At 34.1% G+C, this 27,942-nt stretch overlaps 1 protein-coding gene and 1 long non-coding RNA gene across 2 annotated transcripts; both read left to right on the top strand.

Annotated features, from left to right (window-relative positions):
• The first annotated feature begins 18,415 nt into the window (after positions 1 to 18,415).
• Positions 18,416 to 21,601, top strand: LOC110640526 (sucrose transport protein SUC2). The gene is made up of 4 exons (XM_021791853.2): positions 18,416 to 19,801; positions 20,631 to 20,694; positions 20,779 to 20,822; positions 21,170 to 21,601. The coding sequence occupies exons 1-4, from the start codon at positions 18,500 to 18,502 to the stop codon at positions 21,353 to 21,355; spliced, it is 1,596 nt and encodes a 531-aa protein (XP_021647545.2). The 5' UTR covers positions 18,416 to 18,499; the 3' UTR covers positions 21,356 to 21,601.
• Positions 21,602 to 23,756: 2,155 nt separating this feature from the next.
• LOC131171379 (uncharacterized) lies at positions 23,757 to 26,969 on the top strand. The gene is made up of 3 exons (XR_009142067.1): positions 23,757 to 24,067; positions 24,152 to 24,253; positions 24,361 to 26,969. It is a non-coding gene; the product is annotated as an uncharacterized LOC131171379 (long non-coding RNA).
• Positions 26,970 to 27,942: the final 973 nt, after the last annotated feature.

The raw sequence follows: 27,942 nt of genomic DNA on the forward strand, positions 1-27,942 counted from the left end.
CAGTTTTCTGCACAAATTTACCCAGCAGATGGCTGCGATGTTCCAACAAATGGCTGAAAGCATGCCTACTCAAGCTCCACTTCAGACACCTGTGGTGCAACCACAGCCTCCAGCCAGGCAGTATGACAAGCTACTTAAGTATGGGGCTACAGAGTTTAAGGGTACAATAGACCTTTTAGAGGCAGACTAGTGGTTGGAGAGAATGGACAGAGTGTTTAAGAAACTATACTGCATTAATGAATTGAAATTTGAGTATTCAGTGTCACTGCTGTAAGGGGATGCATATGATTGGTGGAAAACCATCCCCCATAGTTTGGTGGAACCTCTAGTGCTAACCTGGGACAACTTCCTCAGAGAGTTCAGACAAAAATATGTCCCAAATGCTTATGTGGACCAGAAGCTACAGGAGTTCTTAAGCCTAAAACAAGGAAGCAGATCAGTGGCAGAATATGAAAGGGAGTTCTCCCGCTTGAGCCACTATGCTGAAAGTCTCCTTTCTACCAACAGAGAAAGATGTAAGAGATTTGAAACTGGCTTGAAGCCCAGTCTAAGGATGTAAGTGGTTGGATTCAGACATAATAACTTCTCTAAGCTCATCTCTCAAGCACTTGAGTTAGAAAGAATTGAGTCAGAAGCAACACCGGTGAAAGAGAAAACAGAGAAGACAGAGAAATCAGAAAAAGAGAAAAGTGGAAAGGCAGTGGATCAAGGTTCCAGTGGTGCTACTGGTAAGAGAAAGAATTTTGGGGGATCAAGCAGAGGTGGAAGGTCTGGTAGGGGTAGATTTTCCGAGCAGAGACCCCCTTGGTTTGGTCAGCAGACGACCAGGAGTTCTCACCCTCCCCGCCCTTGTGAGACATGTGGTAAGACCCATGGTGGGATATGTTATTGGGCTTCGAGAGCCTATTTTAATTGCGGGAGTATGGGGAATCTCGTTAAAGACTGTACCAGTGCCCGTAGATTTGGGCCATCTCCTACCACTGTAGAAGGATCTATTCAGAGTTCTGCTACTAGAGGTTCATAACCAGTTAGCAGAGGTAGAGGTAGAGGTCGGGGCAGCACTTCAGGCAGTCAGGGTACATTAAACCAGTCAGAACAAGGTAGTGCTCTGGCCATAGTCTACACTATGAGACAGCAAGAATAAGCTGAAAATTTTAACATTGTGGCCAGTACATTCTTAATATCTGATCAAGAAGTATTTGTGTTGTTTGATCTAGGTTTTACCCACTCCTAAGTTAGTGCTAGCATCGTTAGTTCCCTTGATATTCTGTGTGCCAAAATGGATTTTGAGCTGCTAGTAACTAGTCCGTTAGGATAAGAGGTCAGGGTCAACAGAATGTATAGAGATTGTCCTTTGGTGATCCAAGGACATGTTTTTCTGTCAGATTTGATTGAAATGCCCTTTAGAGATTATGACATCATCTTAGGCATGAATTGGTTAGCCAGGCATCATGCCATAATTGACTGTCAACTGAAGACAGTTACTTTTGGTCTCCCTCAGTACGGTAATGTAGTGATACACGGGGAGAGGTAGCTATTGCCATCAAACATCATTTCGGCTGCACCAGCCAGAAAGATGATCAGAAAGGGGTGTAAAGCATACTTGGCACATGTGATAAACACCCAAGTGGGAAGTCTAGCATTGAGGGACATCCCTACAGTATGTGACTTTTCGGATGTGTTCCCTAATGAGTTGCCAGAATTACCTTCGGAAAGAGAGGTGCAATTTGAGATTGATGTAATACCTGGTGTGGACCCAATCTCCATAACACCATACAGAATGGCACTAACAGAATTGAAAGAGTTGAAGGTGCAGTTGTAAGAATTGCTTGACAATGGCTTTATTCGCCCTAGTGTGTCACCTTGGGGAGCACCAGTGCTATTTGTTAAGAAGAAAGATGGCACTCTCCACTTATGTATTGATTATCGACAGTTAAATAAAGTGACAATAAAGAATAGATATCCATTGCCCCGCATTGATGACCTGTTTAATCAGTTAAAGGGTACAGCTGTGTTTTCTAAAATTGACCTGAGATTGGGTTATTATCAGTTGAAAGTACAAGAGCAGAGTATCCCAAAAACTGCCTTTAGAACTCGATATGGTCATTATGAGTTCCTGGTCATGCCATTCGGGTTGACTAATGCTCCAGCTGCATTTATGGATCTGATGAACACTATCTTCAGACCATACCTTGACCAGTTTATGGTGGTATTTATTAATGATATATTGGTCTACTCGAGGAGTGCAGAGGAGCATGATAGACATCTGCGGATTGTACTGCAGACCTTAAGGGAGAAACAACTATACGCCAAACTGTCAAAGTGTGAATTTTGGCTGAAAAAAATATCCTTTTTGGGGCATATAGTATCGGCAGAAGGCATTAAGATAGATCATAGCAAGATAGAAGCTATCCTTAATTGGAAGTCACCTAGGAATGTCACAGAAATTCACAGTTTTCTGGGTTTAGCTGGATATTACCGTCGGTTTGTGAAAGGATTCTCTATGTTGGTTTCTCTACTGACCAAGCTGCTTCGGAAAGATGTGAAATTTCAGTGGACGGATAAATACCAGTAGAGTTTTCATGAGTTGAAGAGATGTTTGACAGAAGCTCCAGTCCTAACTTTACCTATCTGGGTAAAGAATACACAACTTATAGTGATACTTCTCACAATGGGTTAGGTTGTGTATTGATGCAAGATCGAAATGTTATTGCATATGCATTATGCCAGCTGAAACCGCATGAGAGGAACTATCCGACACATGACTTAGTGTAACACCCTCACTATAGCAATTCCGTACATTCTACTGTTTCGGTGATCGCTGTCTGTCTGGACAGCTAGAACGTCTGGAAAAATATTTAAACTAAAGTGAGGAACCATAATTAACTCAAATATTAATAACAAAAATTTAGAAAAAATTTTAGAAATAAAATACAACCAAGTTAAATGAGCCGATGCTCTAGCGATGGGTAACCCAGTAGGAAGTTGCGGTCTTTGCAACTAGAAGCCCTAAACCCGAGAGAAAATTCATAACATAATTTTTGGGACTCTAGAGAAGAGTCATTGATGGTTCTATGGCATTAGAATGCCAAGAAAAGGTTTAGAAAATTTTTTTCAATCGGTACAGACAATTTTAGTCTGTTAAGCCAAACGGAGGGCATTTTGGTCATTTCGTCTTCAGAGATGGTTTTTGACCGACTTGTCCAGTTAAGTAAATAATTATTATAACATAAAATATGAATAAATATTGCTAAAAATTTAATTAAAAATGAGTAGAAAAGAAAAGGAAAGAAAATAAAGGAAATTTGGAATTATGACATCACATGATGTCATGATAATGCCCCCACCCAATCACCACTTGACAAATAAATTAAAGGGATAAAAATGACATAACAATAGGACAAAAATAAAACAAGTTCCAGCAGCTTTCTTCCTCATTTCAGCCAAACCTCATCTCTCTCTACCACCACCACTTTTGTTCTTCCTTCTCTCTAAATTTTCCTTGCTAACACACCATAAAATTACTTGTTAGCTTCACAAAAATTGGTCTTTACCATTAGAGCAATACTTGGGCAGCAAAAAGAAGAAGGAAAAAAGAAGTTTTGGAGACTTGGAAGAGTGATCAATTAAGGTTAGTGCATATTAACCTTTAAATCTTATTTATTCCTTGAAAGTTAGCTTACATATGAGCAAATGATGAAGAGATTGAAAGAAATCATGTATAAAAGTGAGAGGTAAAATTTGGGTAGCAACCATAAGAGGAGGAATTGATGTGTTTTGTTGAATTAAAACTTGAATACAAGCTTAGATAAGAATATATATATATATATATATATATATATATATATATATATATATATATGATTGATAACCTTGGTTGGTATGAATTTACATGAGAGTTGATTTTAGAAATTGGAGTTAGGGTTTGAGTTAATTTTGTTACCTTGGTGATATGGCTTGAGATTGATATTATTGAGGCTTTTTGTTGATCATTTGAAGTGTTATGAGTGATAAATTGTAGTTGGGACTAAGGAGGATGGAATATTGGAAGTGATGTTTCATATGCAGGAAATTCGGACCTGTAAGTCTAGGGTTTTGTTTGACCTATAACTGAAGTTGTGTGACTCCAATTGGTATGAGGCTAATTGGAGATGAAACCTAGGACAAAATACCCCATTTTTTATGAAGAAACCATGCCTAAATTCTGTCCAAATCTTGACCAATTCTCTGTCTCAATCCGAAAATCCAAACACTTAACCCAAAAAATTGACTAAATGAACAGTATCCATAACTTCCTCTAGAAAGGTCCAAATGACCTGATTTTTGTGTTATTGGAAAGATTAGACATAGGACTACAAATTTTATTAAGAACACCAAGCCCAAAAATGCCTCTAACCAAATGAAATTGCTGGCCTAAGTGAGATCACCAAATTGACCAAAACCATTCTGCCCAGAATTTCCTAGACTAAAGCTCACCCGACTAGTTTTGGAAAAATGGTCATAACTTGGTCTACAAAAATCCAAATGCAATGAATGTAACACCCTCCCGGTAGCAACTCCGTGCATTCTACTGTTCCGGTGACCGGTGTCGGTCCGGACAGCTAGAACGTCCGGAAAAATATTTAAATCAAAGTGAGGGACCATAATTAACTCAAATATTAATAAGAAAAATTTAGTAAAAATTTTAGAAATAAAATACAACTAAGTCAAATGAGCCGGTGCCCAAGCGATGGGTAACCGGAGGGAAGTTGCGATTTTCGCAACTAGGAACCCTAAACCCGGGTAAAAATTTATAAAATAATTTTTGGAACTCTAGAGAAGGGTCATTGAGGTTCCTATGGCATTAGAATGCCAAGAAAATATTTAGAAAAATTTTACAATCGGTACAGACAATTTTGACCCGTTAAGCCAAACGGAGGGCATTTTGGTCATTTCGCCTTCAGAGGTGATTTTTGGCCGACTTGCCCAGTTGAGTAAATAATTAATATGACATAAAATATGAATAAACATTACTAAAAATGAAATTGGAAATGAGTAGTGGATAAAAGAAAAGGAAAATGAAATAAAAAGCAATTTATGACATCTTGATGATGTCATTTAAAAGCCATAACCAATCACAATTAAGTAACCATTTGACTAATTAATAAAAGAGATAAATAAAGACCAAGGAAGACCAAAAACAAGCAGCCATCTTCTTCTTCAAAACGTGATCCTCTCCTCCATAACCCTCAATGGAAGTTTTCTTTAATTACTTCCATTTTCCCATGAATTTGCACTATAAAACCCTAAGTCCCTTCACTAAAAACTTGTCTCTACCTATTGGGAAGTGTTTGGCAGCCTAGAAAGGGAAAGAAAGTGAAGATTAAACTTGGGAAAAATCTGCCACTTAAAGGTTAGTGCACTAAAACCTTTTCTTTCAATTTTAGGTGTAGTATGCATGCCAAATTAAGTGGGAAATTCAAGAAATTGAAAGAATTAGTTAAGGAATTAAACATCCCTAATTCAGCAACCTTGGGAACCTTATGGGGTTTGATGAATTCCTGCATATATACATGATTAGTGATGATGATTAATGAGGTTATATGCATGAGAAGTGATAGGAATTTAATTGATTAAGTTTTGAAATTTGAAATTAGGGTTTTGGGAGTGAAGAATTGGACTTGGTTTATGAAGTGATTAATGGACATTTTAATGGTCAATTAGTGACCATTTAAGGCAAGTTAATCATAATTTGAAGTGAGTTAATGCATGGCAAAACTGAAATGGAAGGCTGCCTAAAGACAGTAGCAAGGTGACTGAGATTTCAGTCCACTTATACAGCCATAACTTTGGCTGTGTAGGTCCAATTGGTGTTTGGCCAATTGGACATGAAACTATACTTATAATGGCACATTTTTGCTGAAGAAACCATGCCCAAAAGACCAAAGCAAGTGGACCAAAAGTTGGCCCCAATCCGGATACCCTACAACAGCACCTGCAGAAATGACCAAATGAACAGTAATTGTTCATTTGGCCATAACTCACTGTAGATAAGGTCAATTGACCTGAAATTTTTACAGCAACAAGTTAAGACATAGACAAATAACTTTCATGAAGAAACCTACCCCAAATTGTGACCAGAACCTAACCCAAATGGCAGTGGCAGTCACTGTTTATGTTACTGTAGATATGGTAATTTTTGCAGAATGGAAATCCGGCCAGCTGTGGTTTTTGGACCATATCTGGAGCTACAAAACTCCAAATGGAGTGATTCAAAAAAGGAAATTCAACTAGACAAAATAAGAAACAACTTTCATGTTTACCATTTCCTCAAATTCCCACTGCAACAGGGCTTAATGGAACAGTAAATTTGGGTCACAAAAACTGAAAATTCTGCCCTCTTGGTTTTAAGTTTGGAAATGGTATTTGTGACTTATTCCAACAAGTTTTAAATGCAAAATGTGGTATCTTTGAGAACTTAGGTTCAATAAATTTATTGTGTATGAAAAAGTCAACATTTTGGTTGACTAGTAAGGTGAATAGTAAACAAAATGACACATATTACATAAGTAATACAACTTGAAATATAAAATGTAATTAACACAAATGGATTGTTTAGAGTATAAATGAGATAAAGTTATCATTAGGATTTACGTCTTTGTTTCAAATAGGATTATAATACCTTGTACAAAAATTGGTACATGAGAGGTAATAATGTGAATACTAATTCATATAAATATTGTAACGATTAGATGAATCACATGGATGGGTAAATGGGTTAATTGTTCTCATCATGAGAGAAATGGAAATATTTCGATGTACAAATGGTACATGAAAATCGATTGATGTAAATTGCAATTAACGTGAATGGTATGATGAATGCATAAATTATATAAAAATGAGATTTGAAGATTTATGCTTCTACTATAAATAAAATTAAAATACTATGAACGATAATTGGAACATAAAATAAAATAATAAAACTTATGAACATTTAATGATATTATGTGCCCTTGTATTGCCTAGACATGTGTGTCGGATTGGATAGTTTGGCATGCTAATAGGGTATTGTTTTAGCAGTACTGCGAAAGGCTTTGTGCCTGTATTCATGGCTTTTATGCCCGTATTCATAGCTTTTATGCCCGATTATGTGATATCATAGCTTTTAGCCATACTGACTGCATACGTGGTTGACGTTCTGCGTCCCATGGTATGACGGCCCGAGGCACCGCGGTGTCCAGTGCCAACGACCCGTTATCCAGTCCAGTCGTCCAGTATAGGTTACTTGGGCAACCAAATGAATGAAAGTGGACAAAGTTAACGAAAAGAAAAAAGAAAAAAATAAAAAAAGGGATATACAAATGCAAACCAAATAAGGCATAGACATTAAATACACATTTATTTTCTGCTATTTTCTTTTATTTTATTATTGCACCACTAAGCTTTATGCTTAGCGCGTCGCTTTTACAACGCGTAGGTACTGAAGATTTGGACAGAGGGCCCAGTAGACCACAGATTGGGTAAGGCAGTTCACAGTTCTGCATAGTGTCTGTGTCACCTCACCGTTTGCAGTGCATTGGTAGGACACTAGGTGTCATTTTGGTATTTTGTAATTGATTTTATTTTCTCATGTGTAAATGAACTTACGAAATGTAATTTGATGTTCATGTAAATAATGAGAATTGTGTTTATAAATGGAAAAGTGAATGTTTATCTGTAATTTATATATGATTATCACATGTGATGAATGATTGAGAAACGAATGGTTGAAAAAAATTGAGATCTTGATATTGGAGTTTGTGAATGGATGAATATGATTATTAGAAGTGTTTTTTACAGGTTCCGAAGAACTGTTTTCTCCATTTTTAGCCGGTACTTCGCCGGATTTTCTTTAAAATTTTTGGAACCTCAAATAAATTACAATTTCAATAAATGAATTATATTTCACAAGTTATATTCAAAACTACGATAAAAATGAATTAAGATAAAATAGAGTGCTCCGGCACACTGAGTGGCATAACTTGCTCGGCTACACTGTAGTCGGGTAAGGGGTGTCACAATGAAACCAATGGAAAAAGTTTTAGAAGACATAATGGCACAACTTTGGTGAAGAAACTCTGTCCAGAAAACTAAACCATGTTAATCTAAAAATTACCCTAATCCGGGTGACCAACATGCTGTCCCTGGAAAATGACTAAATGAACAGTGTTTGTTCAAATGATCATAACTCAGAGTAAAAAAGTTCAATTGATCTGAAATTTTACTAGCAGAAAGCTGAGACATAGTCCTACAACTTTTATGAAGAACACAGATCCAAATTCTGATCATAACCTAGTCAAATTGTCAACCAAACATAGGTCACCAAATCTGGCAGAACCAAATTGCCTAGAAATTCTAGGTATAAGTCAATCCGGCCAGTTATGGTAAAATGATCATAACTGGAGCTACAAAACTCCAAATGAAGTGATTCAAAAAAAGAAATATAACTAGACACAATAAGGAACAACTTTCATGAAGAAAATTTTATCAAATTTCTACTGTACAAATGACCAATGGAATAGTAAACTTAGTGCTTGAAATCTAAAAATTGTAAAGTAACCAACACTAAGCTTTGAAATGGCATTGGCAACCAATACCAACAACTTTAGAATGCAAAATGTGGTATCTTGGTGAACTTAGGTTCAATAAATTTATTATGTATTAAAAAGTCAACAATTTGAGTGAATAGTAATGTAAATAGTAATACAAAGATGCAAAGTGTAAAAACTATATTGTTAAAGGGAAATTAAGGCCATAAATTTGAAATTTATGAAATGTTCATGAAATGTTCATGGATTGCTTAAAACATGAAAAGTAAACCACTTAATTGATGTGAATAGGTAGTTAGGGCTTATATGCCCATCACAAATAGAATTCATAAAATGAATAAATGAAAAAGGAAAAAATGTTTTGAATACAATGGTACATGTGAACCATTATTTTGAATTGTGATTAATATGAATGACATAATGAATAAATAAATGAATCATATTAATGTATGAGTGAGACATTAGTTCTCATTATTGTAGAAAGGAAAAGTATTTTGAGTACAATGATATAAAAGGATAATTGATATGAATTGTGATCATATAAATGATCAAATGAATATATGAATTATAATTGAAATTTATTATGAAATAATGAAGTCATAAAACACAATATATTAATATCTAATGATATTATGTGCCCTTATATTGTCTAGACATGTGTGTCAGATTGGATAGTTTGGCATGCCAATAGGGTATTGTTTTAGCAGTACTGCGAAAGGCTTTATGCCTGTATTCATGGCTTTATGCCCGCACTCATGGCTTTTATGCCCGCACTCATGGCTTTTATGCCTAATTATGTGTTATCTTGGCTTTTTATCCATACTGACTGCATACGTGATTGACATTCCGCATTCCATGATATGATAACCCGAGGCACCGTGGTGTCCAGTGCCAACGACCCGTTATCCAGTTTAGTCAATCTGTCATAGGTTACCTGGGTAATGTAAATTATTAAAATTATTTAAGAACATTAGTAATTAAAAATATTAGAAAGTATTGAATGAAATGAGAAAAAAAAAAGATTAGCAATGGAAACATAATCAAATCAAGTAGTAAAAATGAAATTTTCAGAATTGTAGGAACCGAAAAGAGAATACTACTAGAATTAATCTGTATATTGAATATTATTACTGTATAAACTCAGTACTTCCAAAGAGGAACAAATTAGCATATAAGATAGATAATACTAGAAACATCATAGTAAATCAAATTGATTCCTGAATACTTGAATTATGCTCTATTTTTTTTTATATATTATTTTCTTGTTATATTATTGCACCACTAAGCAGCAATGCTTAGCGCGATGGATTAATTTCCTCGCGTATGTACTTTGACTAAGATTTTTGGAGTCCAGATCTGCAGAAGTGTCAGAAGTGTTCAAGTTATCACCTCCTCAGCAATGCATATAGATAGGGCTCACAAAAGTTATTTTATGTATTTATAATTAGTTATCATGTTGAAATATAAATTATGAAATTGTAATTAATTTATGTATTATGTAAATTGTAAATTATGTAATTAATAGAAATTTGAAATTTTTGATATATGAAATGAGCATGAATGAATATACATGGTAATGAAAAAGAATCGAAATATATGGAAACTATCAGAAATGATGATGCATGAAATGATGAGATGATTATGAGAATTATTGATTAGATTTTTATTTTAAAATATTATTAAAAATTTCAAGCAGATGAATAGTGAAATACGTCAAACGTTAATAAAATAAGGGAAACTCCGTTAGTTTCTCCGTCGAAAAATAATTGATATTAAAAGATAATAACTTGAAAATGATTAAAGGAATAAAGTAAGATAAGATAGGGTGCTCCGACACCGAATGTAGCACACCTCGCTCGGTTACACTGTAGCCAGGTGAAGAGTGTTACACTTGGAGCTAACAGCTATTGTATTCGCACTTAAGATTTGGAGACACTACTTATATGGGGAGAAGTATTACATCTACACAGATCATAAGAGTTTGAAGTATCTGGGCACCCAGAAAGAGTTGAACTTGAGACAGAAGAGATGGTTAGAACTGATTAAAGGCTATGATTGTCTGATAGACTATCAGCCAGGGAAAGCTGATGTGGTGGCTGACGCCTTAAGTCACAAGACTATGGCAAGTCTAAGAGTTTCTCCTTTGTTTATAGCACATGAGTTGAGAGCATTGCATGCCAGCTTAGAGGTTGATGATGAGGGACAGACAGAAGTTGCGTAGCATGTATAGCCAGTGTTGATTGGTCAGATCAAAATGGCTGCTCAGAATAATAAAAAATATCTGAAGCTACTGAAAGAAGTTCAGCAGGGCAAGAAAACTGAATTTTCTATGAGAGATGATGGCCTACTGTTACACCAGGGCAGAATGTGTATTCCTAATGACGTTGAATTGAGACAGATCATTATGAGAGAAACACATGAGTCTTCTTTTGCTATGCACCCTGGTGGCACTAAAATGTACAGAGGATTGAAAGAGCATTACTGGTGGATCGGTATGAAAAGGGATATAGCTAATTTTGTCTCCAAATACCTAACTTGTCAGCAAGTCAAGGCAGAATATCAAGTCTCAGCTTGTTTATTACATCCATTGCCAGTGCCTGAATGGAAATAGGAATGGATAACTATGGATTTTGTGATGGGACTTCCGAGAACATAGAAGAGTCATGATGCAGTATGGGTCATAGTGGACAGATTAACCAAGTTGCTCATTTTCTGCCAGTCCGAATGGACTATAGCTTAGAGAAATTGGCCAAATTGTACATAGATGAGATTGTAAGGCTACATGGAGTGCCAATATCGATTGTATCTGACAGAGATCCTAGGTTCACTTCTAGATTCTGGAGTAGTCTTCAGAGAGCCCTAAGAACTAGATTGAACTTCAGTATAGCATTCCATCCAAAGACAGATGGCCAGTCTGAAAGGGTAATACAGATATTGAAGGATATGCTGTGGGCTTGTGTGATTGAGTTTGAGGGCAGTTGGGACACACACTTGCCTTTGATTGAGTTTGCTTACAACAAAAGCTACCAATCAAGCATTGGAATGCCTCCATATGAAGCTCTATATGGCAAAAGTACAGGACTCCTTTGTGTTGGGATAAAGTGGGTGAAAGAAAATTGATTGGCTCAGAAATTGTTCAGCAGACAAAGGAGAAAATCAGACTGATTAAAGATCGACTCAAAGCTGTATCAGACCGTCAGAAGTCCTACATCGATCTGAAGATGAGAGATATTGAATATGCAGTGGGTGATAAGGTATTCCTCAAGGTTTTTCCTTGGAAGAAAATTATGAGATTTGGCAAAAAGGGAAAACTGAGTCCTCGCTTCATTGAACCATATGAGGTTCTGGAAAGAGTGGGTCATCTGGCATACCGATTGGTACTACCTCCAGAGTTGGAGAAGATACATAATGTCTTTCATGTATCCATGTCGAGGAGGTATAGATCCGACCCATCTCACGTGTTATCAGTAGAAGAAATTGAGGTTAATCCAAACCTTTCATATGAGGAAGAACCCATAAAGATTCTGGCATATGAGGTGAAGCAGCTAGGAAACAATCAGATACCACTAGTAAAAGTGCTGTGGAACCATCACTTAGGCTAGGAGGCTACTTGGGAACGAGAAGAGGATATGAGAAAACAGCACTCACAGCTGTTCAGAGACTGATACCATGTAAAATTTTGAAACGAAATTTATTTTAAGGGGGGGAGAATTGTAACACCTCTATATGCATAGCCTAGTATATTACACTGTTCCGATGATCGGTGTCAGTCCAGATAATTAAGGGGATTAGAACCACATTTAAGACATCTAGAAAAACCCTGAATAAAAATAAATAGTGCTGACTAGAAGGTTAAGTATAAATAAGAAGATAAAATTGTTTTAAAATCCCTTATAGTGTATTTAATGGGTTATCGGTAGGCGAAGTTCGATGATTCATTAAGTATACTACGGGATCATGTTATGCCTTACAGAGGGGTAAGGTGTGACAACAATAATCTCCTCCACCTTTAAAGTCTCATTTCCAACTGTTTGGGTTGTCACCAAGCTTTTACAAGAATGTGGGAGAGGGGTTAGAAGCAAAAAGGCTTTATCTTTATTGTCTATCTTCACACAAACATTAGCCAATTGGATAATTAATTTATTGAAAATATTAAAGTGATCCCTTACATTAGTACCTTCCTCAATTCTGAATTGATACAACTCCTTTCAGGTATAAGTGATTTATGAGTGACTTCAATATATATAAGCTCTCCAATTTCTTTCACTAAACAATTGGAGAAGTATCCTTCAAGATATTGTATTTTACATCAGAGGCTAACGTCAATCGAATCATACTCACTGCCCTTTGTTGAAGTTCTTCCCAATCAAATATTTCATTATTGTCAATTGCTTCTCATTTAACGCCTTGATTAATCCTTGTTATACAAAGACATTCTTCATGATGTTTTATCACAATTTAAAATTATTTTTCTCATCGAACAACTCTACCTCAAATTTTGTGCTCGCTATCTTTGATATTTCAAATCACAACTCAGATACCATTTGCTGTAAAAATTATATCCACACAAATTAAAGAATACAAAATTTATTTTGATTTGGCGTAACCCTACTCCACTAACAACTCCATTATGAAGGAAAAATAATTATATAACCACTCATTATTTTTATCACTCTCAAAATCACTGAAATAAAACTCACGAAATTCGACGCACTTCTCCGCTTCGTGAGCTCTCTCCTATGTAATGACTAAGCAATTACTCATATGTATAGGTCACTAAAACTTAATGCTTTTGATACTTCTAATTATTAAAGTTCATAATTTAAATTCTAATAAACTTCCTATTTTATCTAATCTTTTAATTTCAATTTAACTTAAACTTTAACAGAAAGAAAATTTTTAAAATTTAAAAATCAAACTTTTTGTCATTGCACATATAAAGTAAATATGATTTACATGTAATTTAGGTAATTCTCTCCTTACAAGATTTCTTTTAAGGTAAAGTTAGATTAGGTCCATTTTATCAATATGATATTAAAGCTAATCCTTATTTTAATGATGAGCCGTTCGCAGATGTCCAACCTTGCAAACTTCAAATTATAAATGTCACTGCAATGAAACCAAGTAGAGGAAAAGCCATATAAGCTAAATAGGGGTGTAAATGACTCAAGCCGCTTGCGAGCTGCTCGAGATTTAGCTCAACAAAAGTTCAGTTTAAACTCGAGCTCAATTTTTAGGCTTGTTTAATAAATGAGCTGAGCTCAAAATTTATAGTGTTTGGCTCGTTAAGACTCGTGAGTAGGCTAATGAAACAAGTTCGTTTATAAAAATATTTATATTAGTTGTTATATTTCATTATATTATAAATATTTATTATTTTATTTATGAATGTTCTAAAAATAATATATTGTTTAAAATTATGATATAATCAATATATAATATATAAAATGTATTTATTAAATATAGTTATTTGTAATTTAAATTTAATTTTTTATGATAATTAAATTTTTTTATATGAGAGCTAATCAAAATTACATAGTTTGAACTTTATATCCCTAAACCTAAAACTCTGTATGTAATTGAGTCAAGTTATTTGCGAACTGTTTGAGATTCATTTTAATAAAAAGATTGACTTGGCTCAGCTTTTTTGGAGCTCATTTTCTAAACGAGCCAATTTGTAAACGAGCCAAACTTAAGCTTATGGATATTTGACTCAAGCTCGACATGAGTTAAACTCAAGCTCAGATCGAGTTCAAAAAAATTTTATTGAACTAAGTCGAAACTTTTTAAAACTTAGCTCAGCTCGTGTCATTTACATCCTTAAAGCTAAAGGACATATTAAAGCATAGGAGACAAAAAAACGCCTTACTACATAAGCCCAATCTCAGCAACAAACCTCAAACTCACAGCATCAGAGCAAACAATGGGAGCCAAAATAGAAGGTGGTGATAACCAGAGGTAATAAAGTATTTCAGTCTTTCATAGCCTTGAGTCGGCCAAAGGCATGACTTGCCAGCAGACCCATCTACGATCAATAGTCTATCACCAAGTCAGAACTCAATCAATCAAATATTGCAGGTTTATAATATGCTCTCTTTAAAGACTGCTGAACCTACAAACTCAAACATAACCCCACCCAAACACCTTTGTACAGCCAATACTGATGAGGGACGGTTAATCCCAAGCTGAGTAGAGAAACAAAACGATGACTTCCTCTACCCAGATGGGTAGTGGAACCAAAGTGAAAAAGAGATGAGGCTTAATTATTCTGAGAGACGAAAACATAAGAAAAAAAGTTAGAGGGAAATTTCTATCTAAGACGATTGAGAAAGATTATTTTTTTTAAAAAAAAACAAAGCAACCTTTTTTGACCATGAAACAAAGCAACCTTTGATTTAGTGATTATGCATGCCAAAAATGCTATGCTCTAGAAACCATAGTTATTAAATCCGAACCAAATTGGTTGGTTGAAACAGTGAACTGGCCCTCAAGCCAGTCTAGATTTGTAATTGAACCAAATAAGGAAGTGACTCAGTGTGACCTGATCGACTCAACTGTTGAACCTGTAAATCGGTGTGACTCGATTGACCCGACCAGTTCAGTTATTCAATAGAATATCTCTTTTTTTTTATTTGTTTATTTTTGACATAAAGAATTGAATTCAAAATATTATAAAAAGTCTTTTAAAATCAAAATCAAAATCAATTGAGCTAACTTGGTAGCTATATGTTTTTTATTTCAATATATTTATTTTTCAATATATATTTAATATTTCATAAATATTAAATAAATAATTATACATTTATAAAATTTTTTATGCAATATATTACTTAAATACTTTTATATAAAATTTAAAAATATTATTACAATTTATTAAATGTAACTTAATAAATATTAAAATTTTATTTTAAATAATTAAAATTTAATTAATTATATTTATTTATAATAATAGATACTATATTTAATTAATTTTAATAACTCATTAATTAAATTATTAATTCACTGATTAAATTGGTAGACTGAGTTTAATAACACTACTATAAACTATAATAGAATAGAAATAGAAAAACTCCGGAAAATAAAAATAGAAATAGCAGAAAAAAATAGTAGTGATAAATAGCATTTACCAAAGTGGCAGAGGTCTAGCATCTACGGTCTCTGGACCCAATAGGGAGCAAGTGGTGTTTTGAAATTGACTCGTTAGTGTGAGTCAATCGGATTTCTGGTTTCTGACCCTTTCTATCTTTGCTCTTTTAATTGCAGCTTTTGCAGTCTTTGGGGTGCGAAACTCATACTATGTAGATAATGTCAAACAGCTTCATCACCTTGCCTCTCATCTCCATTGCCTTTGATCATGCTCCTCCCTTCAGTCTTACTACAATTCTTCTAATTTTCTGAATTTCAAATTCAAAAAATTTTGCAAAAATATTGTACTTTCAATATTTTTTTATAATTATATTCTATATTAATTAAATTATTAATTAAATTTTATATTTTTAAATTTTTCCTAATTATACTTTATAATTAGTGTAACATGACATCTAATATAACAATTGGCATAATGCAGTAGTTTTGTTAATGAATTAACAACATTGGTGAAGATATATGATATAATTAGTAAAAGTTGAAAAGTATATAATTTAATTGATATATGGTTTAATTGCAAAGAAATTAAAAGTACAAATTTTTTTTATTGATAATTTTTACTACTAAATTTTAATTTGTAAGATTAAAAATTAAAATGTCATGCAACGGTCGGGCTCTAACAACTATAGGAATTGTCCGCTTTGCCAATAAGCCTCACGGTTTTGTCCCATAGGTGGAATGGAGAACTTCCTAGGAGGTCACCTATCTTAAGATTTCTCTCATAGGTGGAATGAAGAACTTCCTAGGAGGTCACCTATCTTAGGATTTTTCTCAAGCGAGCACGCTTAATCCTGGGATTCTTCCAACTCTCTAGGCCATTCCGCGTCTCTAGTGATTAGTTTCCCATCTTATATATCATTACTTTTTGAACCCAAGACCATCTTTGTGCTTTGCCGATGTGGGATTTGCCTAAGGGGGCCTCGATATTTGGAAGAACTCCAGGGTTAAGTGTGCTCTCTTGAGAGAAATCCTAGGATAGGTAACCTCCTGGGAAGTTCTCCATTTCACTTATGGGACAAAACCGTGAGACTTACGGCCAAAGCGAACAATTCCACTAGTGGTTGGAGCCCGATCGTTACAATTGGTATCAGAGCCGTTCGCGTGTCCTCTTGGGCGATGGTGGGGCAAATCTCAGCGAGAACGCTTAGACGAATCCCACATAAGCAAAGCACAGAGATTGTCTTTGGTTCAAAAAGTAATGATATCTAAGATGGGGGAACTAATCACTAGAGGAGCCTTTTTGTGGAATTGCCTGGAGAATTAGAAGAACTCTAGGGTTAAACGTGCTCGCTTAAGAGAAATCCTAGGATGGGTGACCTCTTGGAAAGTTCTCCATTCCACCTATAGAATAAAATCGTGAGGCTTATGGCCAAAGCCAATAATTCCTCTAGTGGTTGGAGCCCGATCGTTACATTTCACAACTTTAAAAATCATTTCACTATCATTGAATTAAAAAAAATTAACTAATCCCTATTTTTATTTCTTCAATCTCCTGAAAATGCCATGAAAACATCACATCTAAATCAATGCAATATTTATGCACTTATATACTCAAATATTTAAATAATAATAATAATAATAAAAAATAGAAGTTTAGCAATCTATCATTACATATTGCAATAAATAAAACTCATTAACTTCTTCATTTTTAAAAATGATTTTAAATTGCTTATTATTAAATATCAATATATTGTTAATTTAAAAAAGTATGATAGGATGGATGCTAAACTTAATAATGAAAACAAAATTTTCATATCATATATTTACACAACTTAATAAAATTTTAAAAATTAACTTTTTCTATAAGTTGTGATTAGATATGGGTTTACCTTTTTCTATTAAAATTTTCTTTATAATGTTTGAAATTAATTAATTAAGAGGAAGGGAATAAAGTAACCTTGCAGAGTAAGAAAGATTGATGCTTATAATTGGCTTTAATTGTGATTGTGTTACATGCATAGAGCTAGAAAATCTTAGTAAATATATATATATATATATATATATATATATATATATATATATATATATATATATATATATATATATACTTCAATTATCTTGTTTTCTTTGCATATTATCACATACCGACCTTGCATCTTTTCACATCAAAATAAGGCAAAAGGAATATCTTCCATTTATGATAGTTGTCCAATTATGGAGCAAAGGTTTAAGCTAACTTAACTATTTAAAAATTCTCAAGAGGATTGAAATCCCATTTCCATTACATATGAAATCAGGTATGTAGACTCTTCCATTCAATCATTTTCACAGCACTACTGTTAATTTTAATTAAGGTTTAAATTTGAGATTTAATAATCCTGAAGTCGGCTTTAATATCACTTAACGTATAACATATTTGAACATATTGGTCAAATATATCTCTTTTAAAAGGCATAAGCAAACCGTCCAAATTAAAGGTGTCGACCCGAGTGATTAGAGGTGATGGACAAATTAAATGGATTATAAAAAGCAAATGAAGAAGCGTAAATATGAATTAAACGCATGAAAAATGAGATTAAAAGGTGGTAAGAATAGAAGATGAAAAGAAAAAGTAAAGGAGAATTAAATAGCAGATGAACAAGTGGCAGTAAGGAATCCACACCGTCAAGTATTTTTCAACTGAAGACAGAACACTAGACCAATTTGGATAAGGCTATACCGACTCTTTGCCAGTTGCCACTCTACATAAACACACGCACACACCCATTATAAATTCCCATGCAATTCACAGCTCACACCCAAAACCACCTCTACTTCTTCTTCTTCTTCTTCTTCTCACTACCACCATGGAAGCTGATCCTAGGAAAGAACCCAAACTCGCCTCTTCTGATCACCCTCTTCCACCTCCTCCACCACCCTCTTCAGCCTCTATTAGAAAGATTGTAATGGTGGCCTCTATAGCTGCGGGTATCCAGTTTGGCTGGGCCTTGCAGCTCTCTCTTTTAACCCCTTACGTTCAGCTCCTTGGCATTCCTCACACTTGGGCTGCTTTCATTTGGCTCTGTGGACCTATTTCAGGAATGCTTGTCCAGCCTATTGTAGGCTACCACAGTGATCGTTGCACCTCCCGTTTTGGCCGTCGCCGCCCTTTTATTGCTGCCGGTTCTTTCGCCGTTGCCGTGGCTGTTTTCCTTATCGGCTATGCTGCTGACCTTGGTCACCTCTCTGGTGACCCTATTGCCAAGAGCCCCAAACCACGAGCTATAGCTGTGTTTGTCGTCGGGTTCTGGATTCTCGACGTCGCTAATAACATGCTCCAGGGTCCTTGCCGTGCTCTCCTGGCCGATCTTTCTGGTTCTAATCAGAAGAAGACACGTACAGCTAATGCACTATTCTCCTTCTTCATGGCCGTTGGGAACGTTCTTGGCTTCGCCGCTGGTGCCTACACTCATTTATATAAAATTTTCCCATTCACAAAGACCAAAGCTTGCGACGTTTATTGTGCAAATCTGAAATCTTGTTTCTTTATCTCCATTTTCTTGCTTTTAACTCTCACGGTACTAGCTCTCACTTATGTTCGCGAAAAGCAATGGTCACCGGAACAGGGAAACGCCGCTGCCGGTGATGCTGAGGAGGAGGAAGACGGGCCATCTGAGTCGTCTCCGATGCCGTTCTTCGGTGAGATATTTGCCGCTTTAAAGAATCTGCAAAAACCCATGTGGATCCTTCTTCTGGTGACGTGCCTGAACTGGATTGCATGGTTTCCATTCCTGTTGTTCGATACTGATTGGATGGGGAGGGAGGTCTACGGCGGAGATTCAAACGGAACAGCCGAACAGGTGAGGCTGTACGATCACGGGGTGCGCGCCGGTGCACTGGGTCTGATGCTTAACTCGGTGGTTTTGGGGTTCACCTCCCTAGGTGTGGAGGTCTTGGCGCGTGCGGTCGGAGGAGTTAAGAGATTGTGGGGTATAGTGAATTTCATTCTTGCATTATGTTTGTTCATGACCATCTTGATCACCAAAATGGCTGAATCCAACAGAAGATTCACCACCGTGAGAGGCGGAGCCACCGTTCCCTTGCCACCACCCGGTGGCGTCAAGGCTGGGGCACTGGCCCTTTTTGCCGTGATGGGTGTACCTCAAGCTGTAAGTTCTTGCCTGCTTATCTCAGAATTTCTTTTTTTTTTTTTTAATTATTATTATTATTTTTTCTCTTAGTCCCCTAGATGGTCACTTAACGGTCAACAAGTCAACACCAAACAGAATTTCTTACCGTGGGTGTGGAATACCTACTTGTCTCTTATTTTTTGACCAAAAATAAAGTGTCGTTGAATCATACAACATCAGTTAAAATGTGATTTCTTTTTTTGTTTTAAATTAAAAAAAAAAATGTTTGAACAAAGCAAATTGTTGCTTATTTGGGATGAAGGTTTCGGATATTTGAAAATTTTTAAAATTTTCATTTTTTAATGAAAGGTGGAGAAGATTTTGTTATTTTATTTTTTATTATCTTATTTTACTTTTTATTATCTTATTTTATAAATTTTTTTTTACTCTATTTAAATATACTGTCAAGATCGATAATTAAATAGCTTCATTATTCTTGATCTAATACATATTATAGGGAGATCTATTATCAAATTTGAGATAAATTTAATTAAAATTTAATGTGGGGGTGTGTGCATTTATTGGAACTTATTGTCTAGCAACTTTGTTGTAATTAATTTTTGGGAACATTACAGATAATGCTTTTTAATTGAAATTGAAGAAACCATATCATATTTATTTCAGTCTTATCTAAATATTGAAATCTAATTGGAGGTTATTCTGTCTCCTCAAGTCTTGTTTTGCCTTAAATATTGAAATCTCATCATATTCATTTATAGGTTGCTTAATTATTAGGATTATCTAATAAACAGTTACCTTAATTTTTTTTTCCTCCCTATTGACACATTTATTTATTTAACTTGTGCAGATAACTTATAGCATTCCTTTTGCTTTGGCATCAATATTTTGTAACACTGCTGGTGCTGGTCAAGGTAATTAATTAATATATTTTTTAAAATTAAATCTATAAATTTGTTTCATTTTCTTACCCATTTAATTTTTCTTAATGTTATTAGGACTTTCTTTGGGAGTTCTAAATCTTTCAATAGTTATACCACAGGTATGATTTTTTCTTCATTATTATTATTTTTAATTATAGTTAAAGATACCTTTGAATCGGTTAATAAAATTAATTTTTCTTGTAAAGACTAATTTTCAAATAATTTTAAAGGCATGCTCTCTTATATTAATTAAAATAAATAATTTATCAATAAAAAATAATTCATTTGGAAGAAAATAATTTAATTAAATTTTTATAAAATTATATTTAATTTTTATTTCAATAAAATTATTTAAATTAAATTTTCGTAAAATTTTACATTTTAAATAGGCAAATTAACATGGAGTGTCAGAGATTTGGAACTTTTTCATGTGTGTTCATGCCTGGTAATTAAAATAATGTTGCAGATGCTGGTGTCAGTAGCAAGTGGACCATGGGATGCATTATTTGGAGGAGGTAATCTGCCAGCTTTTGTGGTGGGGGCGATTGCAGCCGCCGCCAGCGGAATATTCGCATTCACATTGCTCCCATCTCCGCCGCCTGATGTCCCCTCCGCCAAGGCTTCAAGAGCTGTCACCGCCGCCTTCCATTGATCTTGATCACCTCCATAAATTATATACGCGGATGGATGTGATCATATAGATGTGCATGAAGCTCTTTTTTTTCTTTTTTTTTTTTCAATGTAGAAAAAACAAAGGCCAAAATGGCCATGTCTTCTGGTGGTTGGTGTTGTAATAATGGCCAAAAATAGGTCATTTTGATGACATCAATGGCTGTACACATCCATGCTTCATTTTCAATGCAAATTATTAATGTAATATATTGTCATCTTCAGTTAATTTTTCATAATTATTTAATTAAGAATTCACCTTTACTCTTTTTAAAATAAATTTTACTGGCTGATAGTAATTTGTCTTATAGTTTAAAGATTATGATTGTGGTTATTTTCATACTAAATTTTAATTTATTTTACCTGAATAACACTCTCAGCCTGAGCATACGAGAATATCACATATTTAAATAATTTTTTTTTCTATTTTCTCTCTCTCCATGGTATCTCTCTATGAGCAAATCACGATATCATGAGAGAGATATCTAAGAACAATCAATTCCGATTCTAGTAACATTTAGCTTGACTTGATTCGGTAATTGCAAACATATCACTTACTCAAGTTGAAGCTTTCATCCTCCAATCCCTTTATTAAAAAGAAAAAATAGTTTAAAGCTTCATTACAATTGGGCTGGACTTGGCATTTTCTGCTTCTCTAAAAGCCCAGTTGAACCCATCATGTCCATAAAACAAATGGGGTACACTTGCAGTAAAATTTCAATTTTCTTGAGATGAGATAAGTCTCTAATTCAGCTAAATTACTATTTAAATAATCTTTAAAACATGTTAAAATTAAAATAAATCATTTTATTAGAATTTTATACAATTAAAAAAAAAATAAAAGAAATTTCATTACTCACATAAATCGAGAGACAAAGCATTCACGATGAACACTGGAGGGACAACATCCACTCTTGAAGACCGGACTGAAAACTAACAGATGTTGTCAAAAGGGAGGCAACATTGTTTGCTGATCTTTTTACAAAAACCACGTAGGACTGAGTGAAGTCCTCTAGCAACCTTATGCAATCCTTAACACATTAAAAGGACATGTGATTAAATATCACAATATGAATGCATGAAATTACATTATGATCCTTATGATTAAATCACATGCTAGGTATATGCTATGTTTTTTAGTTCTTAATTATATATGTATTTTTTTTAATAAAAAATAATATAATTAAAAAATAGGAAAAATAATATAATAATATTATTAAAGACTGTATATAATATATTTTTTTAATATTAATAATAATATTTTGATGTTAGAAATTTAAGATTGTTTTTATTATTTTAAAATCAACATGAGAATGCAGTAATTTTACATATAAAAATTGAGATTTAAACTAAATTTAGAATCAAAATTAAAATAGAAATAGAACTAAAATCATACTAAAATTACTTAAAATTGAACTGAAATTAGAATTGAATGGTTCTTAAAAATCAAAGACCTAACACCCCTATCATTTTTCTAAGGGTTTTTATATATATGTGTGGAGCCATATTTTTTTAATTATTTTTATTAAATTTAAAAATTATTTTTGTTAATTGTATAAATGAGAATTTAAATATATAATTAGTTAAAAATAAGATTTAGGGTTACAATAAATCAAAATTAAAAAAAAAGAAATAAACTAGATTATTTTAAATAATTTAAGAGTTAATTTATATGTTTAGCATTTTTTATTATTATGAGAACAAACGATTCAATATATTTTTGTGAATAATTATTTTTTTTTATTTTAATTAATTTTAATCAATTAAATTTAATTACCATTAAATTTCAAATATATAAGCATTAGGTCATGGTAAATTCATGGTTATGTTGGCCATTTGTACCTCAAGGGTTTTGCAACTGGTACGGCCAGGGTCAGTTCAATCGGATTGGATTTGGTCCGAATTAAATATAGAATCGGCCTGATCAACAATTCAGTAAATTGGATCGGTCCGGTATAGGATTATTAAAGGATCATTTAGGGTCCCCTATTGAGACCTTGAATTGGAATCAAATTAAAATGAGTGATTCAAACTCTATTTCCAACTTGGTTCAAATAATTTTTAAAATAAGTAACCATTTTAGAGGGTGTCACGTAGATCATACTGTTTTTGAATTCAAATCAAAATTATTAAAATTTTGAATTGAAGTTGAAATTAAATCAAATTAAAATTGAATCGCAATTAACTAGAAATCAAAACCGATTAAAACTGTATCCAATTGGTTTGATTTCAATTCATTCCGACAAGATCTGAAAGTGAAGAGTGCTTCTTGTTTGAAGAGTGCTTCTTGGTCTTTGTCCTTCTCCCTTACTAATCTATCAAACCTCTTATTATAACTAACAAACTAACGTACAAACTCCCCACACATGACACACCTACTCAAACCCACCAATTTTCCTTGCTCATATCGATGGTGTTTCCATTTCCCTCCTCTTCTCTCATCGATTTCTCTAGCTTTACTGATCAATCTTCTTCTCTGTGCCCCTACAATCTTTTTCTTAATGCCTTTTCTGTCATACCCAGTTCGCATTTTTTGCTTTGCTTTTGCTGTTTTCTCCTTTGTTTTTCTGTACAATTTTTTCGGGTTTCATTTCGTTGGAGATTTCTTTCTTGGATTTCGAGGCAGCCCAATTGGCCTTACCTACTATCCAATCTATAACAGCGTTGTTTCTCACTGTAATATCCATCATGGCAGGTGAAAATGTCGAGCTTCGTCAATGGGAATGGATGTAGTCTTTGTTTTCCATTTTAAGTTTTTATTTTTTGAATTATTATGCAGGTATTTGGCTACGTCCTGGCTTGCGGGTCCTCTATAATTTTTCCATTTCCAGACTTGTTTTTTAAATTTACTTGGGAGGCCACCGGTTTTCAACTACAGAAGGTGGGGGCATATTGTCCTTTTGCATTTTGTTTTTCTTCATGGTTCAAGGTTTATTTCTTTTTTTAATTTTCTTTATCTAACAAATATTTATTTGGATGCCTTTTCAGACAGATTTATTATGCTTCTGATGGTGGAACAATTGCTTTGGATTGGTTGATGCATTCTGATGGTAATTACACCACTTTCAAAGTTACAAAATGACTCTCTCACACACAAACATACACAAAGTGGTGTATGCTTGCTGATAAGTTTAGATAATTATAATTTCTTTTTTTCAATACTCATTCATCAATGCTATTAAGGTGTATACAAATTGATGCCTTCAATTTTCTATATCTACTCTCTATCCTTCCTATCTTCATTATTAGGAAATTGGGTTTCTGTCTTTTCAATGAAGTTCAATTCCTCTGCAGTTTCAGGGGGTTCTTTTCTCATGAATAATGCCATTTCTAAAGATGACACAATTCCTACTGTGATTGATTCCTTGTGTTATTTTTGCTGACTTGAATTTTGAATATATTCTCGACCTGAAAGTTTTGTGCTGCTACTTGATTGGGAGTGAGATCAATGGTGGGCTTCAGGCCTGAGCCGGTATGGACCAGTATAAATATTATAATATTCTACAATTTGCGGTAGAGTTGTGAGATATTTGAGAAACACACTTGGTTCGATTTTGAGATTTCTGAGTGATTGCATCTTGTTCGGAACTTTTTTTTTGATCTTGACTGTGGACGTAGTGTTATTCTTCTTCTCTTTTCTATACTATACTGTGTGATTGTGCGATTTGTGTGTGTGCCTTATATTTGCGTGTTTATTATAACACCTGGCTTATCAAGTGACTCTACTGCTGCTGTAAGTCTAAACTTCTATAATTTCTTTATAATCTTGTTACAAATTTCATGATATCGCTTGGGTTCTTTTGTAAACTAAAAGTTCAGTTTATTGCTAATTTGTTTGATGTGGGCGTAAAGTTCACTTAAAAACCATGGAAGCCTATAACGTATATCGTGTATTACTTGACAATAAAAGGCTGGAAAATCAGTTCTAAATGTTATGGAGCCTGCCATGGTTCTGAACTTTGGTTCTTTTGGCTTTTCTCATATTTGTGTTTGACATTCTTATTATTAAAGGTATGCCCCCCTCCCTTCCCCTCCACATAAGTTTAAGCTAAATTTCTTCTTTGAAGTCTTTTATGTCCAAACATAGGTACCTCATTTACCTCATACATATGTAGATGTATGGTTTTTAACATGATGAGATCATTTTAAATTAATAAGCTTTCTGTTCGTGGTTGAAAGAATTCTTTACTCTAAGTTTTTCCTGAGAATGATCAACTTTATTTTGAAGACTGTGTAGCCAAGTCCTACGAAGAAGTACAAGCCTCTGCCTTTCAGTAGTTCTTTTTTATTGAAATTTTTCACTTTTCATATTTTTCCTTGTTTTTGCTGGGTAGATAAGAATGAATATTTGGCTAAGACCATCAAACTGTTTATAATATTACAGAAGTGAAGCCATCAAAACTGTTTATAATATTACAAAAATGAAGAGTGGTTTCATAGTTTGTGAATGAATATTCTATGCTAATTGGTGACGTAGAACATTCATTTTTCCTCATGCTGGCTTGATGGATGATTTGCTGTACATACCAATCTCTCTCTGTTGGATGCTACATAGTTCTTACTTAAGGATTTGTATGTTTATTGTCACTTTTTAATCAAATTTGGTGACATCCAACTATAATAATGACAATGATATTTATGCTGATAGCTTATCTGAATCATTTGCTTTTAAGTAAAATATCTCCCACCCTAAAAGTAAGTTTTATATTTAGCTCAAATACCTTATCTTAAACCGATTTGAGACAACACGGCCTCTCAGTCTAGACATAAACATCTGGAGCATGAAATTTATAGGCAAACATATTTGGGTGACTTAACATTGAAGTAGGATAGGTTCTGATACAATGTATAGAAAATATACTAGCTTAACTCCACTCCAAAAGTGCTCAAGAGGAGTAGGTTTGCTCAAGTCTTACTTTAGCTTAAATACCTTATTCCAAACTAATGTGGAACAACAGAGGACTCCTGTTGGTGGAGCTGTAGCCATTTGTAATCCATGAAATTTCTTGGTTAGTGTTTTAGCATAACACCTAAACTTGAGGAGTTCTATGTTTCAAGAAGAGTTGACATCGCGAGGGTTGAATTATCTCATATTCCTTCCATATATCCACTAATATACGTAACCCCCTTTGTCTCATCTTTTGGGTTGACACTCATGCTTTCTCTTTTTTGTTTGGTAGTAAAGAAAACTATAGATTGGCTAGGAACTCCTGGTAGCGATTGTATCTCCTTGACTAGATCAATATATTCAGTCAGGCACCATTTTATATCATATTTTGAGAGGCTACAATTTACATTCAAAGGCACAAAGAGGGTGCCTCCCTTGTACAGGATAAGACTTGTTTGCAAGACTCAATTCTCCAAGGTTGCTGTCAAGACAGCTAGTCGTGCGGTGTTAAATTGAGTTTTAAATATGAAGCATTTTCTCAAGAGAAATAAGATATCTTGAAGAAGTTTGACCATCTAATTTGTTGAAACTTGGAACATCTTGAAGATTTTGGCACCATTTTTTCATTATATCCATCTCAAAAAAAGAGAACGACAAATCTTGTAAAGAGAGCACAATTACTAGAAATTGATAGATTCGTCAAATCTGACTCAACTGCCAGGGGTGGACAAGTTAGCCAGTTGTAATAGAATAAAAGCAAGGCGATGAATGTCTTGTCGGAAAATTTAAACGGTTACAATCTTCAATTGGCATTGTGGTAAAAAATATAAACCCAAATGCTTAAGAAATTGACTTTACAAATTCACAATTCTATACAAGTTATTGTTGCAAATGGTAAGAGAAAGATTTTGTAGTCATCATTACTGTTGCCAGGAAAGATATGCAAACTGCACAAAAGACTTCTACAGTTCTGCCAAGAAAGAGATGCAAACGGCACAAAAGACTCCTACAGTTCTTCCTATTTTTTCCACTAACATTAGAGTGGAAGGGAGACTTAGTTAATGGAACCGAGGTGATCTTAGTGAGTGATTGGTTATAACTGGGTTAGTTATAATAGAATAAAGAGTAACTATAGCTTGAAAGAATATAAATATTACACAAAGTTGTGTTGGACATTATTCGATTGATAATACATAAATCCTTTTTCTCTCTCACTTTCTATTCTCTCTTTCTCCCTCTTCCTCTTCTTTCTCTAATCATAATCGTCATCATCTTCTTCTTCTATTATTCTCCCCTCTCTTCTATTTTATCCCCCTCTTTCCTTTGTTTTCTATTTGGGTTGTGGCTCTGCCACTCAATCTCTCTCTCTCTCTCTCTCTCTCTCTCTCTCTCTCTCTCTCTCTCTCTTGTCCTTCTCCACCTTCTTCTATTTCTCTCCCCTTTCCTCTATTTTAATTGTGACCAAGTCACAATAATTGGTATCAGAGCTATAAAATCCTAGGGTTGCCTTCTTTTTCCTTCTCTTCTTTTATCATTCTTTTCCTTATGTATTCTTGCTCTTTCTCTTCTTTATTGGCTTCAATAGCCATGGTTGTGAATAAGAAGCTTTAAGGCAATCAAACCTTTGGGATTAATTCTCATAAAGCTAATGAAACATTTTACCAGAATCAAGAAGCACAATA

This window comes from Hevea brasiliensis, chromosome 12 (assembly GCF_030052815.1).
Source record: "Hevea brasiliensis isolate MT/VB/25A 57/8 chromosome 12, ASM3005281v1, whole genome shotgun sequence".
NCBI classification, from domain to species: domain Eukaryota; kingdom Viridiplantae; phylum Streptophyta; class Magnoliopsida; order Malpighiales; family Euphorbiaceae; genus Hevea; species Hevea brasiliensis.

Bases quoted from the DNA above. Each gene is read 5' to 3' on its own strand.
- LOC110640526 (XM_021791853.2), top strand. From the start codon at position 18,500: ATGGAAGCTGATCCTAGGAAAGAACCCAAACTCGCCTCTTCTGATCAC. The intron at 20,695-20,778 runs GTAATTAATTAA...TAATGTTATTAG, and splicing joins CACTGCTGGTGCTGGTCAAG to GACTTTCTTTGGGAGTTCTA. The intron at 20,823-21,169 runs GTATGATTTTTT...ATAATGTTGCAG, and splicing joins TTTCAATAGTTATACCACAG to ATGCTGGTGTCAGTAGCAAG.